The sequence below is a fragment of the Centropristis striata genome, chromosome 6 (assembly GCF_030273125.1).
Source record: "Centropristis striata isolate RG_2023a ecotype Rhode Island chromosome 6, C.striata_1.0, whole genome shotgun sequence".
NCBI lineage: Eukaryota > Metazoa > Chordata > Actinopteri > Perciformes > Serranidae > Centropristis > Centropristis striata.
Window position 1 is genome coordinate 32524076 of NC_081522.1, and position 20789 is coordinate 32544864.

General features: G+C 38.7%; 4 protein-coding genes across 6 annotated transcripts; 2 read left to right on the forward strand and 2 right to left on the reverse strand.

Moving 5' to 3' along the window:
• Window positions 1-146: 146 nt before the first annotated feature.
• On the forward strand, window positions 147-4509 carry hsd17b2 (hydroxysteroid (17-beta) dehydrogenase 2). The gene is made up of 5 exons (XM_059335717.1): window positions 147-447; window positions 1369-1581; window positions 2315-2500; window positions 3882-4019; window positions 4169-4509. Exons 1-5 carry the CDS (start codon window positions 171-173, stop codon window positions 4507-4509), a joined length of 1155 nt encoding a protein of 384 aa, XP_059191700.1. The 5' UTR covers window positions 147-170.
• Window positions 4510-5988: 1479 nt separating this feature from the next.
• Window positions 5989-9295, reverse strand: mphosph6 (M-phase phosphoprotein 6). The gene is made up of 5 exons (XM_059335427.1): window positions 9124-9295; window positions 8450-8562; window positions 8277-8367; window positions 7422-7525; window positions 5989-6350 (listed from the first exon to the last, which is right to left on the reverse strand). The coding sequence occupies exons 1-5, from the start codon at window positions 9169-9171 to the stop codon at window positions 6224-6226; spliced, it is 483 nt and encodes a 160-aa protein (XP_059191410.1). The 5' UTR covers window positions 9172-9295; the 3' UTR covers window positions 5989-6223.
• Window positions 9296-11843: 2548 nt separating this feature from the next.
• snx20 (sorting nexin 20) lies at window positions 11844-14439 on the reverse strand. Of its 3 annotated transcripts, none has more exons than XM_059335617.1 (4): window positions 14296-14439; window positions 13418-13482; window positions 12604-12743; window positions 11844-12515 (listed from the first exon to the last, which is right to left on the reverse strand). In XM_059335617.1, exons 2-4 carry the CDS (start codon window positions 13464-13466, stop codon window positions 11844-11846), a joined length of 861 nt encoding a protein of 286 aa, XP_059191600.1. In that variant the 5' UTR covers window positions 13467-13482; window positions 14296-14439. The 3 variants fall into 3 exon arrangements, with proteins under 3 accessions (XP_059191600.1, XP_059191599.1, XP_059191601.1); XM_059335616.1 differs by having other exon boundaries at window positions 14290-14439; XM_059335618.1 differs by lacking the exon at window positions 14296-14439 and having other exon boundaries at window positions 13418-13659.
• A 2369-nt stretch (window positions 14440-16808) lies between these two features.
• On the forward strand, window positions 16809-20458 carry LOC131973472 (uncharacterized). The gene is made up of 3 exons (XM_059335478.1): window positions 16809-18084; window positions 18659-18776; window positions 19491-20458. Exons 1-3 carry the CDS (start codon window positions 17285-17287, stop codon window positions 19935-19937), a joined length of 1365 nt encoding a protein of 454 aa, XP_059191461.1. The 5' UTR covers window positions 16809-17284; the 3' UTR covers window positions 19938-20458.
• Window positions 20459-20789: the final 331 nt, after the last annotated feature.

A 20789-nucleotide genomic window follows, 5' to 3' on the forward strand; every position in this document is an offset into this window, starting at 1 on the left:
ACATGAAAATATGTGCCGCTGCAGACGAGGAACAGGTTTTAGCAAACACACCTGTTGGCACCAGCGCGACAAACCTTTGTGCAGGTGAGTCAGAGGGGGCGGGACTTCGGTTGTCATGATTTTAAACTTCACGTCAGGTGAAACAGGACACACACTCAGACTGTCAGAAGATGGACATCACTCCCTGTTTCTGTGTCGCAGCTGCAGCCGTGTTACTCTTCACTCTGCTGTGGAGGCCTCAGGAGGGCTGTGGAGCCAGACTCTGGCTCGGCACCTGCGGGGCCCTCTGCGGGGTCTTTGGGGCCCTCGGGGCTGCGCTGTGCTATCTCACTGCTCTTCCAGCAGCTGTCTGTTGTTCAATCCTCATCGGCTGCAGCTTCGTCCTGATGATCTGTCAGACTGAGAGGAGAGTGGAGCCGCTGCAGAGCAAAGCAGTGGTCATTACAGGTCTCTCTCACACACACACACTCACTCACACTCGTTCACTCACTCACTCACTCATTCACTCACTCGTTCATTCAGTCTGACACTCCTTTTTCTTACTCACTTACTCGTTTTCTCACTCACTCACTCGTTCACTCACTCACTCGTTCACTCACTCACACGTTCATTCGTTCACTCACTCACTCACTCACTCACTCACTCACACTCACTTGTTCACTGACTCTCTCTCTTGTTCACTCACTCACTCATTCACTCACTCACTCGTTTACTCACTCATTTACTCTCTCACTCTCACTCACCCATTCGTTCACACACTCACTTGTTCACTCTCACTCATTCACACTCGTTCACCCACTCACTCGTCCATTCACTCACTCACTCTCACTCACTCAGTCTCACTCATTCATTCACACTTGTTCACCTACTCACTCGTTCACTCAGTCACTCGTTCACTCACTCACTCATTCACTCATTCGTTTACTCACTCACTCTGACTCACTCGTTCACTCACTTGCTCATTAACTCACTCACTCTTTCACTCACTCACTCACTCACTCGTTCGCTGACTCTCTCTCTTGTTCACTCACTCACTCGTTTTCTCACTCAGTCACTCGATTACTCGTCTAGACACTCACTTGTTCACCTACTCACTCATTCACTCACTCACTCACTCACTCACTCACTCACTCCCTTGTTCACTCAGTCACTCTCACTCGCTTGTTCACTCACTCGTTTTCTCACTCACTCACTCGTTTACTAACTCGTTCACTCACTCATTCACTCACTCACTCACTCACTCACTAACTCACTCGTTCACTCACCTGTCAGTGATTATTTCTGTGACTATTATTCATTATTCACTAATATCAGTTTTAATGAGGAATACTGAGCCAGGTTTGATTCTCATATCGTCTCTGTTGAAAGGTTGTGACTCAGGTTTCGGTCATGCTCTGGCGAAGCGGCTCAGCGAGGCGGGGGTGAAGGTGTTTGCTGGTGTTCTGGATGTGAACGGAGTCGGAGCTCAGCAGCTGAGAGAACGAGGATCTGAAAACCTGCAGGTGCTGCAGCTCGACGTCACCGACAGCTCCCAGATAGAGACGGCACACAGGATCATCTGTTCTCAGGTGGCTGACACAGGTGAGACTCAATACACCACTGATATAAAAGTACTAAAACAACACTGTGAAATTATTCCACTACAAGTAACAGTCCTGCATTCAAAACTTAGTGAAGCAAAATGTACTTAAAGTATCAAAAGTAAAAGTACTCATTATGCAGAATGGACCCACTCAGATTGTTTTATATATTCTAAATGTATTATTGCATTATTTGTATTGATGCATTTATGTAAGCAGTGTTTTAATTTTGTAAAGACAGGGCTCATTTTAACTATTTAATATACTGTTATGAGGTATCATTTAAAAACAAATGTCTAGTAACTTTAAATTTATCATGTTTTTCATGTTAAATCTCGGCCTGAAAAGTAACTAAAGCTGTCAGCTAAATGTAGTGGAGTAAAAAATACAATATCTGTAAGTTGTAAAGTTACATAAAATAGAAATACTCTAAATAAGTAAAGGACAGGTTCCTCAAAATTGTACTTAAGTACAGTACTTGAGTAAATGTACTTAGTTACTTTCCATCACTGGTTACATTTATTGACATATCAATGTATTTATCGAGTCATGTATTTAATATTGATTTTGGCAGTTTCAGCTGATTTTTTCAGTGAAACTTTAAATCAGCAGTTTGGTGCAGTTTTCTGCACAACTTCTTTTAACTTTTGTTCTGAAAACTAAAATTGTTTTTAAATGTATTTTACTTTACATTTTTCATCAAGTTTTCAAGCTTTGACCTCTGTGTGTTTCAGGTCTGTGGGGTTTGGTGAATAACGCAGGAGTCCTCCTCTGTCCGATCGACGCAGAGCTCCAACCAATGACAGCATACAAACGCTGCATGGACGTGAACTTCCTGTCTGCTGTGAGGATGTGTCAGGTGTTCCTCCCCCTGCTGAGGAGCTCTAAAGGACGCATTGTCAATGTGTCCAGCATGGCAGGTACGTCCCGCTGAGGACAGACACAGGCTCAAAGATCCACAGCTGTTTGGGGTAAAAGGAACACTTTAAATGGGGCGGCTGTGGCTCAGTTGGTAGAGCGGGTTGCCCCCCAACCGAAGGGTTGGTGGTTCGATCCCTGACCATGGCAGCCTACATGTCGAAGTATCCTTGAGCAAGATACTGAACCCCAAATTTCTCCCGATCCTGTGTTCATCAGTGTGTGAATGAATTCCTAATGGTGGCAGGTGGCACTGTTTAGGGTAGCCTCTGCCACCAGTAAGAATGTGTGTGAACAGGTGAATGAGAGCAGTCTGTAGTGTAAAGCACTTTGAGTGGTCGCAAATCGACTAGAAAAGCGATATATAAGTGCAGGTCCATTTACCATTTAAATGCTTTTAATGAACACCTCAGTGTCTCGCTGTGTTTCGATGCACCAACCAGTAGTAGAAAGTACATTTACTCAAGTACTGTACCTAAGTTCAATTTTGAGGTACTTGTACTTGTATTTCCATTTTATGTAACTTTATACTACTCCACTACATTTTGTGGCAAATATTGTACTTTGCATTGACACTAAACATGATAGTGAAGTGATTAAAGTGACATTTGTTCAAACTAAACCTCATAACAGTATGTTAAGAATATAATAATTTTATGCTTATATAATGCACCAATAATAATCATCCAATAATATATATGGATTATATCCATATATATGTCCATTCTGTATAACGAGCACTTTTACTTTTGATACTTTAAGTACATTTTGATGCTGATACTTTTATACTTTTACTTCAGTAAGTTTTGAATGCAGGACTTTTACTTGTAGTGGAGTAATTTCACTCACTCACTCGCTCGTTCGCTCACTCATTCATTCGCTCATTCACTCGCTCATTCACTCACTCGCTCACTCATTCACTCACTCACTCACTCTCACTCACTCATTCACTCACTTGCTCACTCATTCACTTGTTCACTCACTCATGCTCACTCATTCACTCTCGCTCATTCACTCACTCACTCGATCGCTCATTCACTCGTTCACTCACTCACTCGTACGCTCACTCTCACTTACTCGCTCATTCACTCACCCGCACACTCACTCGTTCATTCACTCACTCTCACTCACTCGTGCTCGCTCGTTCACTCACTCGCTCATTCACTCACTCATTCACTCATTTTATCTGTGATCACGCTCAGATTCACTCGTTCATTCACTCCCACTCACTCACTCGTGCTCGCTCGTTCACTCACTCGCTCATTCACTCACTCATTCGCTCATACGCTCACTCACTCAATCACTCGCTCATTCACTCACTCGCTCACTCATTCACTCACACTCGTTCACTCACTTGTGGATTACTGTGTGTTTGTCCCTCAGGCGAGGTGCCGATGCCGATGTTTGCAGCTTACGGAGCGTCGAAGGCAGCGCTCAGTGTTTTCTCTAATGTGATGAGGCTGGAGTTATCTAGGTGGGGCGTCAAAGTGGCTTTAATTCAACCAGCAGGATTCAGAACAAGTAGGTCTGATGTTATCAGTTTATCTGTGATCACGCTCAGATTTTAAACTTGTTTTTCCATCATGCGACATGAACTCTGTGGCTCCTTGCTGTCTACTGATGTCTCCTGTTTAGATTGCTGTTAAATTATTTATATTGCTCCCTCTCAGATATCTTCGGGACCAGCGAGGACGCCGCTCGCTACACAGACGAGATCCTCTCAGACATTTCCCCTGAGGCCAGAGAGGACTATGGGGAGGCTTATATCTCATCTCTCCCTGCCAGTCTGTCCAAAATGTCCCGTGAGTCTCCGGAGGACCTGTCTCCTGTGGTGGACGCCATGAGTCACGCTCTGCTGTCAGTCCATCCTAAACCCCTTTACACCCCCGGGCAGATGGCGTGGTTTTTCCCGCTCCTGCACCGCTGCTGTCCCACCGCCATGTTCAGCGCCATAATCTCAAGGTTCCCCAAACACACAAACTATAAACCAGCAGCACTCAGCAGGAGCTGAGGCTCATGGGAAAACACATCAGACGGAGGTCAAATTAAAGTAAAACAAGTATTAAGTGGCCCTGAGAGCTCACAGTGCTGCAACTAAAGAAAACACATGAAAATACATAAAACACGAGCAAATTATGAAAACATCATCAATTTGACAACACAAGCGAAAATGCGCTGCAAAGACCACAACGCAATAAGAAAAAGCGCTGCAAATACAGCAGAAGTGTTTCCAGAGGACACTTAAAAGTGATGCACGCCTCTGGACACTCATGTAATATCACGTTATTTCAAGGTAATTATATTTTCAACATTATAATGATCATAGCGTGTAAATGTTAGCGGCTGATCATAGCTTGCTAATGTTAGCTGGCGATCAATATCGCGCTAGCGGGCTAGCAATACCAAGACCAACTAGGTGCTGTTAACTAAAAGGTGTATCATTAATTTATTTGATTTGTTTAACTGCAATGTGATTGATACAGGCTAACGGGCCAACGCTATATATCACATTATAACATGGAAATATAATTATCTTGAAATAATGTGATATTACATGAGTGTCCAGAGGTGTGCATCACTTTTAAGTGTCCTCTGTAAACACTTCTGTTGTGTTGTGGTCTTTGCATCGTGTGTTCTAAATGCTGCATTTGTGTTGTGTGCAAATTTATGATGTTTTATCAATTTGCTTGTGTTTTGTGTATTTGCATGGGTTTTCTTAAGTTGCAGAGCTGTGAGCTCTCAGGGCCACCGTACTTAGGGACTTCTTTTGGCAAATTACTTTTTGCTTTGAGACGGAGGTCAGTAGGGGTGGGGGGAAAAAAATCGATACAGCATAGTATCACGATATTTTGCGTGGCAATATATCAATTCATGGCCGCCAAGTATCAATATTTCATATGCTCATTTTTAGGACTATCCTGAGATACTATATCATATGAAACTAGAAGACCTAAGGAATCTATAGGCACCATGTGCGTTAGGATATCTTGTCGGGAAGTTGAATAAATAACGCTGCAACGTTTTGTTTCATTCAAAAATAATTTATATGTATTTTATATATTTATATATTATGAAAGTTTGATAAAATGCTGCAGTTGTTGTCGTCCATACATGTTTGATATCAGTTCAGTTCAGTTTGACTGAATACTTTGTTGGTCAGTCTGTGGGTTTGACTCTCATTGTGGAGAAATAAAAAGACTGAAGTGAGATGAATAGACTGAGAATTTTCTCTTATTTTACAAAACAATTCTTGACTGAATTTAATTTTGTGGACATAAAATGCAGTTAAACAGTTAAATTGCAATATATTGTATCGCAGGTATTGGGATAAAATCGTATCGTGGGGCCTCTGGGGAGTCACACCTCTAGAGGTCAGAGAGCGGACTGTTATTAAAGCTCTTCTTTGTTGGTGCTTTTAGATGTTGTTTCAAAGCAAAACTGAACATTGGTCCCAAAATGTTAAAGAACAAAGATATTTATGATGCATGAATCCACTGAGTGACACATTTAATGAATCTCTCTTCACACAGCACAGACTGTAAAAACACTGTTCAAACCTCACAGCATCTCAAATCTTTTCTTTAAAAAACAGGATGTATAACATCCAATCAGCCTGAAACTCAACACTCAGCTCACTGACACTCTCCACAGTATCCACAAACAAGGGAGTAAAAAAAGTCTTTTTGAGTCTTTTAAATAAAAATAAAGTCCATCAGACGTTGTGTTCAGTCCTGAGGCTTTAGAAAGACTCTCTTTGTGTCCACTACGTTTTGATTGACGTCTTCTTGTGTCGCCGATCTCTCTCGCTTCTTTGCAAACTTCTTTTTCATGCTTCCGACTAAACTCTCGTACCTGAAAAAGAAACAAACAGTCAGAAACAAAAATATTCAGTTTAACATTCTCCTCCACACGAAGCACAGCAGGTCAGCTTGTTAAAATAGTTAGAAATCACTGAGCTTTAATTCATTAATTAGTCACTTACAGGTACAGACTCATAACATACTAACAGGAAACATAAAACACAGGCTGTATCCGTTATTTACTTCACTAAAACTGTTTTTTAGTATTTCTGAAACCTTGATATGAAACCAACAGTACATGAACTGCGTAATATTTCCAGTAAAATATTATGGTATGAGTCAGTACTCCGGGGGGACAGTGACAGAGCGGTCAGTGCTGAAAAGTTTAAATCAAAACTTGAATTGACTTGTGACCTTAAAATGGACAGTTTAATTGAATCGTAGATTTGAGGAATTGTGACACATTTTGCACATATCAGGTATGCACATAAACCCACTGCCCATCCACAAACATTCCTCAAAAAACAGAAAAAAAAAAAATGTTTGTGATTTCCAAACAAAAAGTCTCAGCTCAAATCTTTCTTAAAAAATATTTTTTAAAAGCATAACCAATATTTAACTTCTGGAATCTCCTCATAATAAACATGGAAAAAAATATTAGACCTGGTTTTCTTCAATTTCTTGTTCATTTTAATGGCTAGTACAACTAAAGGTACATCAGTTTGGACAAATATAATGATAACAAAAATAGCTCATACGAGTTCAATTTAAAAGCCGATATCTAACCATTTTCAATGGTTTTCTTGATAATGATTTTGGTTATTAGCTATTTTTGTTGTTATCATTATATTTGTCCAAACAAATGTACCTTTAGTTGTACCAGACATTAAAATGAACAAGAAATTGAAGGAAAAGGGTGGTCTAATAATTTTCCCATGACTGTATTAAGAGATTTAAGATGTATCCTTCATTAATCCCACAATGGGGAAATACAACCTCTGAATTTAACCCTTTTTTTTTTTTATAAACACACACTAGTGAACACACCATGCAAGGAGCAGTGGGCTGCACATTACTGCGCCCCACATTACTGAGTGATGAGTGTGATGAAGAGTGTTTGTACCTGAGAGCCATTTCTTCATCTGTGACATCTGTTTGCATCCTGCTCATTTCTTCTTCTTCCTCTTCCTCCTTTTCTTCTTTTGGATTCATCAGAACCATCAATTTCTGTGAGAAACACAGAACCATCAACACCTTCAGTGAGTCCACACTTACATCTGTTGTAGTCACATTCTGGAATCTTTAATGTTTTTTTGTGTTGTAACTTCTTTAGGAAAAGTTCATTCATGTTTGACACAAGATGATGATCAATTTTTTGATTAAATCAACAGAGTTCCTCCACAAAGTCCTGTAAAAGCTCCACTTTAAATCGGTTTATTAGAGATGAGCTCTCAAGTTTCTTGGTAAGAAATACAACATAAACTACCACCTAATAAAATAAATCTGAGTCGACTGATCGACTTAGAGGGAGCAGCCGATTGGGAGACATTTACAGGTCGATATTTGTTCCATTTAAGTCAATATTAGCTTCATCAGATTTCTGGTGCATTGTGTAGTGTTTTTGATTGCTGTTATATTAATGTTATGATGCAGCATGCAGAATATCGTGGACATCATCTACTGTTATTGTGTTTCTGTTAGTGTTTTACTTCACATGAAACTCAAACATGTTTTCTGCTCAACTGCACACATGACAACAGTGCAGAAAAACATGGTCTCATAATCAGCAAAAATACTTACAATACAAAATATGATTTTATGCTTTAAATATAAAATGTTTTTAAAGTGACAGCATTAAATGTTTCAGACCGCACCAAAATAATTTGCAAGCAACATTTCTGGAGAGAAATCTTTCCTGAAGGACAGTAGGAAGACTAGAGGAAGGGCAGAGGTGACAGAAGAATTAACTAAAACAAACCTCAACTTCAGGATTAAAACCTTTGAAGGAGAAGCGGCCGTACTTCAGGTCTTCACAGGGAACAAAACTCTTCTCCTCGATGATCAGATTCCTAAGACGAAGAGAAGAAGACTGTGATTAGAAAACAGCTCTCAGTGTGAAGCAGCAGTTTACATGAAGAATTAAACACCTACTCTTTAGCTTTGAGCTCTGGCAGGTCCAGATACCAGTGTTCATCACTGATGATCCTTTTCTCATCTTCCTCCAGCTGCTTCTTCATCTCAGCATCCAGACCTCTCTGCATGAACTGTACAAAGATAAGGACCCACTTTATTTTTATTTATTTTTAAAAACATTTGTAGAGGAAACTGGTGAGTGTCAATGTATTAATTCATTAAAAATGATACAGTTCTTATCAACGGCAAACAATACTTTTATTTTGAAAAAACACGTGTGTGAGGTAGACATAGAGCAGAATTAAATAAACTCAAGTTGTATTGCAGTTTGGGATTAATCAAAGATAATTAAAGCGTGAGTGGTTACTTATTTAAAACCAGCTAAACACGTGTCCCTCTCACCAACAGAACCTCTTTAAAAATTCAAACAATTCTGTCGTCGCGTCCATCCAGCAGGCGAAGACAGTTTGAGTCTGTTTTTTATTGATTTTGCTCAATTTAAAAGCTATTTGGTCGTTCAAATGAATGCCGAAGGAATCACTGGCTCAGTCTTTATACATGAATGTAGGGAAAGGTGTATGAAGTTTAAGTTTAACATGAGTTGGGTATGTATACGTATAATCGCTTGATTTCTGAGTGGGGTTCTGCGCTGAGAGCTAAAGCTAGCTAACACACGGCTCCTGTTCACTTACCTTCATGCGTAAGAGGTTTTTGGACAATTTCACAGAGTCGTCGGCCATTGTTAAATTATTTAAAAAAAAAAGATAATAAACTGAACTACTGACTGAACTACAGACTGATGTACAGGAGGACGTTTTTACTAAAAACTTTCTACCTAAAAACACGCGCAGCTGCTGTTAAACTCAGACGTAAACAGCCGAACGTCGAGCGGGTTTTATCAGCGAACAGTCCGACTAATCAACCGCTGTCACTGATGTTCAGGAAGAATATATTTTTTTCTTTAAAATAAATAAATAAATCCATAGGATGGGATCTGTCTTTATGGCATAATAATAATAATAATAATAATAATAATAATAATAATAATAATAATAATAATAATAATAATAATAAGAGATGAATAAATAATAATAAAAATAATAATAATAAGTGATGAATAAATAATAATGAAATAAATAAATATAATACTTTATATAATACATGTATTTACTTTATAATAATAATAAACTTTATTTGTATAGCACTTTTCTTAACAAAGTTACAGACAAGAGATAAAAACACAGTGGATGAGAGATAAAAATTACAATAAAACAACAAAGCATTTGGAATTACAAATGTCAAAAAATAAAAAGTGGCAAGAGCTGGGGGAGAAAAACAACCAAGAGATTAAGTAGTTAAAAAGGCTTTGCGATAAAAGAAAGTTTTCAGTAGGGATTTAAAAGAGGCTAGTGATTTATAATAAATTAAATAAATCAGTGGTGGAAAGTAACTAAGTACATTTTGATGCTGATACTTTTTGTACTTTTATTTCAATGCAGGACTTTTACTTGTAGTGGAGTAATTTCACAGTGTGGTGAAATTATTTGGTAGAGTTCTGAATACTTCTTCCACCACTAAATAATAATAATAATAATAATAATAATAATAATAATAATAATACTTTTAAGATAAAAGTGTCCTTTATTAGTCCCACAATTGGGAAATTTCAAAAGTTACAGCAACAAAGAGTATAGCAAAAAACAATAAATTATAAACAGTATAAATTATAAGTATAAGAAAGGTATAAGTGAATAAACAAGTAAAACATATAAAAAAGTATGAACAATTTACAATATAAACAAGTGGAAATATAAAAAGTATTAACAATTAAAAAAATAGAAAATAAAAACTTAAGGAACATTATATACAATGTAGACAGAGTCAGCAGTTGGATATTCTTCACATCCACCTGTCTGAAGTGTCTGTATTCAGGTGAGCCAACACACAGGTTGGGTAACTCTTCGGGGAGTTCCATTCTTTGTTTAGTTGAAGTTTATCTGTTGATCAATCAGTGCTGAGAATGCAGCAACAAATGAGTTCCTCTACAGAGATGACACTGCACATTTACTTACATCTCAGTAAACAACAACCAAACATGTTAAAAAAATAAATAAATAATGTATTTAATGAAGGACAGTCTGTATGTCCTTTAGGTTAACTCCTGGACCACTTTTACTTTTTCACTTTTACAGGCCTTCTGTATTTTTTCCTATATTTTATATGTCATATACCACTTATAATATACTTTGTATATCTCTGCATATATTTAAATATATTTAATCATTGATGTTCATACTACTACATGCAACAGCCTATTTTACCTATTTAACATGTTAAAATATGTTTTCTCCAGTGTGCAGTATTTGTAAAATGCAAAGTACTTTCAGGAAAACAAACAAACAAACACAAAAAATATGTATTAATAATAAATGCCAAATAGCAGAAATGTATGTATATAATGTGTATAGAATGTATGTATATGTCTTATTTTTTATATTCTGTCTTCTATATCTGAGTGTCTGTATCTTGAGCTGCTGTGACAAAAAAAATTTCCCCACTGTGGATAAATAAAGTCATATCTTATCTTATCTTATCTTCATGACTAGTTTACAATACACGGCTTTAGCCCTGATTTTCAAATGCTCGCATATGCAGAAAATGTTTTCTGGCTTCCAGGTTTACTTTCGTGTTACACGGCCCACTGAATATGCTCAGGGGTCTTTTCTCCTACTGGCACCCACGAGAACCTTCATGGATCAAAAAATGACAGAAAGTGACATAATTGAGTTTGTTTGCCATTCAAGGTATCTGTCATTGACCATTTAGACTTAAGGCGTGTTTCCATTAGGTACTTTTCCCTCTAGTGAAACGCTATGGGCTTGGCTTGCAAGAGAGGATCCGCCCAACTTCACCGATTATTGGCTCAGTAAAGTACCTGCCTCTGGTAGGTACTTTACTGGGTGGCGACTAACTACTTGACACTGATTGGATACGGTTGAGGCAGCGATTTCGGCATGCCTGATTAATTTGCAGACTGGAAGCTGAGGGGTTAACATCTCCTGCTCTGACTACAGCTGGGAGAGACAGCTGCTGGGCCGCTTGTGAGTGCTTTGGGGCGGCGCTACTTTTTAAGAAGAGTAGGGACAAGTTTTAAAAAGTTTCCAATAACACCAGAAAAAGTCTCTAGATTTGTCGCTAATTGCTTTTTTGAAAAACAGTCGCTAAAGGGGTCTGAATAGTAGCTAAATATAGAGACAAAGTTGCTAAGTTGGCAACACTGCTTGCTGTGTCGGTCACATTCAAACTCCGTTGGTTAGCCGCTACAAAAGTACCTGTATGAGAACAGGACTAACTCGTGAGCGTAACCTAAACACTCAGCGCTTTCCAAAAAGTACTCAGTGGAAACACGCCCTTAGGTGAACTCCTGGACCACTAACTCCTTCAGAGAGCGGGAGGACACCAATCCCCTCTCGGCGTCCTTCAGCCCTATCAGCTCCTCCTGCAACTGGGCCACAGGATGTCCCAGCTGATAACCCAGATCCACCATCAGGTCCAGCAGCGAGGCTCTGTAGTGTTTGAGTCCGTATCGTCTCACCGGAGGCAGCGCTCTCTGTGCCGCAGCAAACGCCTGCTCTGGTTTCTCCAGGTCTCGGTAGCAGACGGCGAGGGCGGAGAGCGTGGGTACGATCAGGGTGGGTCTCTGCCACGGCAACAGCTTCTCCTGCACCTCTAAGACGGTCAGCAGCTGGTCCATGGCGGGCTGGAACTGCCCCGCCCGCAGCAAACTGTGCGCCTGCTTTTGCTCCTGCTCTGTGAAGAATTTAGCGAAATGAGGAGAGTGTCGAACGCAGCGGATGGCGTAAAGTTTGGCGAGGTAGTCCTGCAGGGCGAGGCGACGCTCCGAGATGACTTCAGGGCTGAAGTTCCTGCTCAGGTGTTTTCGGGGGAGGACCACCTCCTCCAGCTCCTCGTTGAACTCCTCCAGAAGTTTGTGGTGGAAGTGGAAAAAGTCACTGTAACGGCGCTCCACGGACACACGGTTGGATTCGAAGCTGCCGGAGCGCATCACCACGACCTCGTACACCTGGAGACAAAAGTTAGAGCAGTGATTCAGTCAGTGATTATATTAGTCTGGAAACTACATACATGAGGTAAAACAAGCTACAGCTCACCACGTATTTGGACAGAAGGTGTTCTATTATTCGGGTCGCTGGGATCTCAAACAGCAGCCTGACAGGACGATCTCTCTTCTTCACCTCCCGCCAGTTCTGCTGAAGCTCCTTAGTGGTCAAAGTGGAACAACTGGCGTGTCCTAAACACACACACACACACACACACACACACACACACACACACACACACACACAAACAGACACATGCACACACACAGACACACACACACACACACGCACACACAGACACACACAGACACATACACACACAAACAAACAAACACACATATACACACACACACACACACACATACACACACACAAACAAACACACAGATACACACACACAGACACACACACACACACACACACACACACACAAAAAGACACATGCACACAGACACATACATATACACACGCATACGCACACACAATACAATAATATATTTATGTATATAGCACTTTTCAAAATTGTTTAAAAGAAAATATTTTTTAGACAAGAGAATTAAATGAATAATTAAAACAATAGTAGTAAGTAACTATTAAAACAGAAAATCACATCAGTAAAACAAATATATTTTTTGTTTAATTTTGCCCTAATAATGTTATTATAATAAAATATGATATTACTGCAGTATATTTGACCTGTCAGCATTAGCTGTGAGAGTTTGATGAACATTAATACAGCAGCTTCAAATCTAATCATAACTGCATGAAACAGTGTAAATAATGTAATGTAATGTAGTAATGGACATGTAAATAAACAGAATGAGAAGAAGAAGAGGAGGAAATGTCAGTGTGAGTGAGTGAGAACCTGTGAACACGGTGTCACTCCAGTCTTCAGAGTTTGGTTCTGCCATCATCACACCAACAGCTGATCTGCATCATGAAAACCATCAGGAGACAAATTCCCCATCAATACCAGTAGTTGAGGACATGAAGGAATAAAAGACCTAAGTGCAGTGGTGGAAGAAGTATTCAGATTCCTTACTTCAGTAAAAGTACTAATACCACACTGTGAAATGACTCCACTACAAGTAAAAGTCCTGCATTCAAAACTTACTGAAGTACAAGTACAAAAGTATCAGCATCAAAATGTACTTAAAGTATCAAAAGTAAAAGCACTTGTTATGCAGAATGAACCCACTCAGATTGTTTAAAATATATATTATAGATATATTGTTAGATTATTTGTATTGATGCTTTTATGTAAGCAGTGTTTTAATTTTCTAAAGGTAGGGCTCATTTAAACTACTTAATTTACTGTTACGAGGTTTAATTTTTCATTTTTTCACTTTAAATTGATCATGTTTTTTATGTTAAGTCTCGACTTGAAAAGTCAGCTAAATGTGGTGGAGTAAAAAGTAAAATATTTGCCTCAAAATGTAGTGGAGTAGAAGTATTAAGTAACATAAAATAGAAATACTCAAGTAAAGTACAAGTACCTCAAAATTGTACTTAAGTACAGTACTTGAGTAAATATACTTACATTCCACCACTGTTACTGAAGTACTATAATTACCCCTGAGATGGAGTCAAGTAAAAAGCATTAAGTAACTGAACATGGAAATACTCATAAAGTATCAAAATGTACTTAGTTGAACTCCAGCACTGCCAACAGGTCTCATTTTCAGTCATATTTGTTAGCTTTTCTTTACAGAGATACAGAAATTAAAGCTCTCTCACCTTTACCTCCTGAAGCTCAGCGTGGTGTTAAAAACCTCCTGAGAAGAATAAAAAAGTCAGACCTTGTTCTGAAAACATATAAACATTTACAATGTTCGTGCAAAGAGAAAAGGGGGAAGTTCCTCTGGGGAGAAATTCATACCAGTAAGAGTGAAAAACAGAATGGGTTAAGAGGAAGTGAAACAAAAGGGAAGAGAGAAGCAGACTGTTTGCTATGAATTGCATTAACAGTTTGAGCTGATAAACCTGTATTTAAAGCTGCAGCTAAAACTGATCCGAGTGCATGTTTGTTTTATGGCTCCTGTAAATCTGCAGCAGCTTATCAGCAAATTTCACCATCAACACATCTGAAAGTGCTTGTAGTTATTTTTAAATTATCTGTGTTGTTCTGTAGCAAAAGACTTCCCTTCTCAGTCTGCAGAGTTTTTATTCCACCACACAGACAAGCTGCAGTTCCTCTCTGCTCCTATAGGGGGAGACACCGGGCTATTCCAGTGGTGGAAAGTAACACATTTACTCAAGTACTGTACTTAAGTACAATTTTGAGGTACTTGTACTTTACTTGAGTATTTCCATTTTTGTAAATTTATACTTCTACTCCATTACATTTTGAGACAAATATTGTACTTTTTACTCCACTACATTTAGCTAACAGATTTAGTTACTTTACATATTGAGATTTAACATAAAGAAATATATCAATTTAAAATGATTACACAGGATTATAAATTTAACCACATAACAGTGTATTAAGTAGTTGAATGAGCCCTACCTTGGCATTAATATTAATAATCTAATAATATATTTAGAATGTATAAAAAATGGAATTTAATCATATCATATATACTGGGAACAATATGTGAAAACATAAAAAGCTTTAATTGCTTTGAAAATTTCATTAGAAATCTTTTGGATTTGAAAACAAAACTTTTAATTTGCAATGTTTTTTTAAAAATCGCAAATTATTATAAAGTTTTTTAGTTACAGTGCCATAAGTTTTGCTCTCAAAAACACAAATATAATATAATAATATATATATATATATATATATATATATATATATATATATATATATATATATATATATATATATAAATATAATATAATAATATTATAATTAAATCACTATTACTTCAATATGTCTATGTTAGAAAATAAATATTAAATTATGAAATTAAATAGAAATATTACAACTTATTTAATGCTAGAATATATTATATGTTAGAAAAATTGCATGAGGAAACCTTGAAAATTGATAATCTGTCACCGACAGAAAAAATCTGTCACCAACAGAAAAAACCTCACCATTTTTCTGCGCATTCTTTGATGGGGAAATGAAGAGCTGGAGAACGTCCAAGTTTCTCAGTTTAACAAAAGTTTTATTACAATACGTCAAAAAATGTGCACTTTACAGAGATCTCCGGGCTCAAAATTAACTCATGTCCCTGAATACAAACAGACGTGTTTCAGTTCGTGAAGTCTGAACCACGACTCCCTCCCTGGAACCCATTAAAATACTAACATTTGTTTACAAAACATGCTGGTCGATTTCTTCCAGGAAGTCCCGCCTTCTTGATCCGCTCATTCGCCAGTCTTCTTTCATACCGTCACACATCAGGCCACCTGGGCAATACAATCACTGCTGCCCATAACAAAGCCTTGTGGCCTGCTAACAAACTTGTTAGCACAAACATTTTTCCTTGTTATGACTTACAGAGATTCTCACACGGGATTTTCATTCGGCCTTCTGTGGTCTCCCCTCTCCAGACACACATACACACACACACACACACACACACACACACACTCACACTCACAAACGCACATACACACACAGCAAAAACTGTGTATCAATATATCTGGATGTCATTCTTTGTGATTTATAGAATCTTAATCAGTTTAAGCAAATGGAATATATGTAATTAAAATAATCATAGTTTTCTACATCAATATTAACACACAAACACAATCAATGTATCAAATCATATTGTCTGACTTAATATAAATGCATAGAGATATTTATTACAGTCAAGGTTTGACCTTTGATAGTGACCTGCGTCACTCACAGAGAACAGAGACAGACCACAGAGAAGCAGAAATAAAGCATAAAACCATTTACCAATATAGAAAATAATCAATTATTTTAACATATATTATCTCTTATTTAATTAGAATATTATACAATTAAACAAATAAATAGAAATATTATAACCTGTTTCTATGGTTAGAATATCGTCATACTGTTAAAGTAATTGTCTCAGTCATTTTTTGTCAAAAACATTCTTTTTGCCTAAATCATCTCCTCATGTAGCGGCCACCTATGGTAAAATCGCCTACATCCTCAGTTGATCAGATCATGTGATTTTACCCCTTTAAGATCATCACTTCTTTGACAATTTGCCACATTCACAGGCATCAGATAAGAACCCAGCAAAGAAGAGCTATAGGGAGATTGTTTAGTTTATGTGTGTAAGGTGTGTACATAAGAGTGACATGAGCGTGTCATAAACATGACATGGGATGTGTCATGAACATTAATGACACTTTGAAGTAACATTAATGCTCATGATACTTGTCATGTCATGTTTCTGACAGGCTTGTGTGACTCTTATGTAGACACCTTCAAAATAAAGTGTTACCATATCTTGCTTAAGTCACAAAGGCATGTTCAAAAAAGTCATTTATTTCTCTTAAGTTACATAATTTACACACAGTGTTATTACTATGCCAATAGCCATCCTTTGTTATTTCCTTTTTGAGTGAAATGATCAATAAATGTCATATGTTACACTTGTAAAAATGAATTAGACGATTATTTTAACAGGGTGACGATATTATAAAACAATATAATTAATACCAGGAGGAAACCGGCAGGAGTCGTTTTCCGCAGGTCTCCACCAGGTGGCGGTAATGGGTGAACAGCACGCTGCTCCTACCGCTTTTAAAACCAGAGAAGAAGAAGTCTGTTTTCCGCCGGGCTCGGTGCTAGTCCAATATGGACCCGGACCCGGCGGACCCGGACCCGGGCCATTCGGCTCCGACATCATTAACAGCTGCCCTACTTAGCTCCGTGTTGACCCTGAACCTCCCCCCGCCGCTCGGGGACCAGGTGTTGGAGCTGTACCGGCTCCAGACAGCCCTGCTGAACCAGAGGAGGGCCCGGGAGCTGATGGAGCGGGACCGGCGGCGGCGCCAGTACCTCCGCCGGAGGAGAGCCTTCCTGCTGTCCTCCATCGCCGCCATCCTGAGCCTCATCACCACCACCAACAGACCCGTCTGGGTCCGGAACCGGAGCCACGGGCAGAACTTCTGGACTCTGGCCGAGTCCTTTGACGAGGAGGAGTGGAAGGCTCAGTTCAGGGTGTCCCGGGACACCTTCGACTACCTGGTGGAGCGGGTCGGACCGGCCATCAAGCGCCGCAGGACCAACTACCGGGCCCCGATCGAGCCGCGCCGCCGGCTGGCCATCACCCTGTGGTGGTTCGCCCGGTCCGGGGAGTACCGCTCCATCGCCGGGATGTTCGGGGTGGGGATAGCCACCGTGTGCGTCATCGTCCGGCAGGTGACCTCCGCCATCGTGGACCGGCTGTACCGGCGGGTCGTGTCCCTCCCGACCGGGCAGCGGCTGGACGACACCATCCGGGCCTTCAAGGACCGCTGCTACCCGCAGTGTGCCGGGGCCATCGGCGGGACCCACATCCCCATCGCCCCGCCGAGAGACAACCCGGACCACTACATCAACCGGAGGGGCTGGCACTCGGTGCTGCTGCAGGCCGTGGTGGACCACCGAGTCTGGTAAATAAATAATAATAATAAAAACCTTTAACGGTTAGGCCTGTCAAGATAATTACTATATCGACTTATCGTTCGATATAAAAATGGACACAATCGGGGGTTTTTTGGACTCAATATATTGACTTTTTGTGTTGTGTTTACAGTAATGCTGCAAAATACTACAACAAAACACACATTAACAGTTAGATTATCAGCACACGTGCAACCTGTGTGGTGAAATTATGTTATTCTGCTGCCTCAGAACCACAAATGTGTTTATCACAACTTTCTTTTTCTTGTTTTCATTCAGAATAATTATATGTTAAGACTTGGGGGACCACTGGACTAAACTGTATATAAAGTATCTTCACCCATACAATGATTACTCTTACTTTAGATACTCTAAGTAAATTATTTGATGTACTTCTGATGATACTTCTGTATCAGTATATCATCAGTATATATGATACATATACTTCTGACTTTTACTTGTCTTAAGTATTTGTACATTATGGTACTCTGACTTCAGTTAAACGTCAGGGTACATCTTCCACCTCTGGAGTTTGATGATTTTTGTTATATTTTTTTTTCACAGTTTCACTGACGTGTACGCCGGCTGGCCCGGAAGTACGAGCAGCGCCACGGTGCTGTCCAGCTCAGACCTGTACCTGAAGGCAGAGGACCGGCCTGATGGTTACCTGTTCCCCCGACAGGTGAGGGTACAGTAACACTCTGCAAGGAAACCTATCCATTAAAGAAATGGTCAGTAGTTAATATAACAGACAGAAAAAATAATGAAATATAAGAAGCAATAAAAATGTATAATACATATTTGAAAGATATATACAAATACCAAAACATTAATAATGATAATAAGAATAACTATTATGACCATAGTATTAATAGTAAATACATACATTACAAAATAATATAAATTAAATAGAATAAATAATAAACAATAAAAAATAAATAATACATATTTGAAAGATATATACAGATACAAAAACATTATTATTATTATTATTATTATTATTATTATTATTATTAATAATAACAATAATGATAATAATAATAATTATTATTATTATTATTATAACCATAGTGATAAAAAATAAATACATGCATAACAAAATAATATAAATTAAATTAAAATAAAGCAATAAAAATAAATAATATTTCAAAGATAAATACAAATGCAAAAATATTATTAATAATTATAATAATTATTATTATTACCATAATAATACATATTTGAAAGATATATACAAAAACATGAATGATTATTATTAATATTAATAATAATAGTAACAATTACAATAATTATAGTAATAATTATTATTTAAGCATAGTAATAATAATGAATACATACATTACAGAAATGAATATATTTCTGGTCAGATGAGCTGATGTAAAAGTGTCTCTTTCAGAAGTCCATCGTGTCTGACGGCGTGGAGATCCCCGTCCACCTGATCGGCGACGCGTCGTTCCCTCTGAAGCCGTGGCTGATGAAAGGATACAGCCAGGAGCACCAGCTGTCTCCTGAGCAGCGCCGCTTCACCTACACGCTGACCTCCGCCTGGTCCGTGGTCGACACCGCCTTCACGCGCCTCAAAGGACGCTGGAGGTGCCTGCTGAAGAAGAGCGACATCGACGTCTGCATGATGCCCCGGGTTGTGGCGGCGTGCTGCGTTCTGCACAACATCTGTGAGAACCGCGGCGACGCCTTCCTCCCCGAATGGAACGTCGAGACGGCGTCTTCTGGAAACTACCTGAGACCGCCGGACACAGAGCCGTACGAAGGAGACACTTACTGCACTGCTGAGGTCATCAGGGACACCGTGACCTACAACCTACTCACTATACTGCAGTACTGACCCTGAAAATACTGCAGTACTGACCCTGAAAATACTGCAGTACTGACCCTGAAAATACTGCAGTATTGAACCTGATTATACTGCAGGATTGACCCTGAAAAAACTGTTGTACTGACCAGAAAATACTGTAGTACTGACCCTGAAAATACAGCAGTACTGAACCTGATTATACTGCAGTACTGAACCTGATTATGCTGCAGTACTGACCCTGACAATACTGCAGTACTGAACCTGAAAATACTGCAGTACTGAACCCTCATTTTACTGCAGTACTGACCCTGATTATACTTCAGTACTGACCCTGATTTTACTGCAGTACTGAACCTGACTATACTGCAGTACTGAACCTGAAAATACTGCAATACTGAACCTAAATACTGCAGTAATGGTGCTGATTATACTGCAGTAGTAAACTTGAAAACCAGTATAGCCTGTGTACGAGGGTCTGTGTATTTTGCTATGACACAAAAAGTTGTGTTTTATTTTGCAATAAAAATGTGGACAGAATTGCCCAGAGTTTGTTTTAATTTCAGTTTATTTTAATTATTGTTAATTTAGACTTAAATATATAACAATAAGTGTATACATTAAAGTACATATCCGTAGTTATTACATTACACATTACATACGTTGATGATTGTAGATACTGTACTGAACATGGAGTATTGGTACTCAGGTACTGTATTTACAATTGTAGGGTGTACTTCAGCCTTTTTTTCATTAATTCACAACATTTCAGAAGTACTGTACATTTTATATATATATATTTATATATATATATATATTTTTTTTTACAATTTCCAATCTTATGTTAATGTGAAAAAGTTCAAATCTGCTGCACACGTTTTTACA

Coding starts and splice junctions, on each gene's coding strand:
- hsd17b2 (XM_059335717.1), top strand. CDS start 171: ATGGACATCACTCCCTGTTTCTGTGTCGCAGCTGCAGCCGTGTTACTC. Junction 448..1,368: donor CAAAGCAGTGGTCATTACAG/GTCTCTCTCACA, acceptor CTCTGTTGAAAG/GTTGTGACTCAGGTTTCGGT. Junction 1,582..2,314: donor TTCTCAGGTGGCTGACACAG/GTGAGACTCAAT, acceptor TGTGTGTTTCAG/GTCTGTGGGGTTTGGTGAAT.
- mphosph6 (XM_059335427.1), bottom strand. CDS start 9,171: ATGGCCGACGACTCTGTGAAATTGTCCAAAAACCTCTTACGCATGAAG. Junction 7,526..8,276: donor GTTTTAATCCTGAAGTTGAG/GTTTGTTTTAGT, acceptor TGTTTCTCACAG/AAATTGATGGTTCTGATGAA. Junction 6,351..7,421: donor GATGAAGAAATGGCTCTCAG/GTACAAACACTC, acceptor TTTCTTTTTCAG/GTACGAGAGTTTAGTCGGAA.
- snx20 (XM_059335617.1), bottom strand. CDS start 13,466: ATGATGGCAGAACCAAACTCTGAAGACTGGAGTGACACCGTGTTCACA. Junction 12,744..13,417: donor GAGTGACACCGTGTTCACAG/GTTCTCACTCAC, acceptor GTGTGTGTTTAG/GACACGCCAGTTGTTCCACT. Junction 12,516..12,603: donor ACCTTCTGTCCAAATACGTG/GTGAGCTGTAGC, acceptor TTTTGTCTCCAG/GTGTACGAGGTCGTGGTGAT.
- LOC131973472 (XM_059335478.1), top strand. CDS start 17,285: ATGGACCCGGACCCGGCGGACCCGGACCCGGGCCATTCGGCTCCGACA. Junction 18,085..18,658: donor GTGGTGGACCACCGAGTCTG/GTAAATAAATAA, acceptor TTTTTTTCACAG/TTTCACTGACGTGTACGCCG. Junction 18,777..19,490: donor GTTACCTGTTCCCCCGACAG/GTGAGGGTACAG, acceptor TGTCTCTTTCAG/AAGTCCATCGTGTCTGACGG.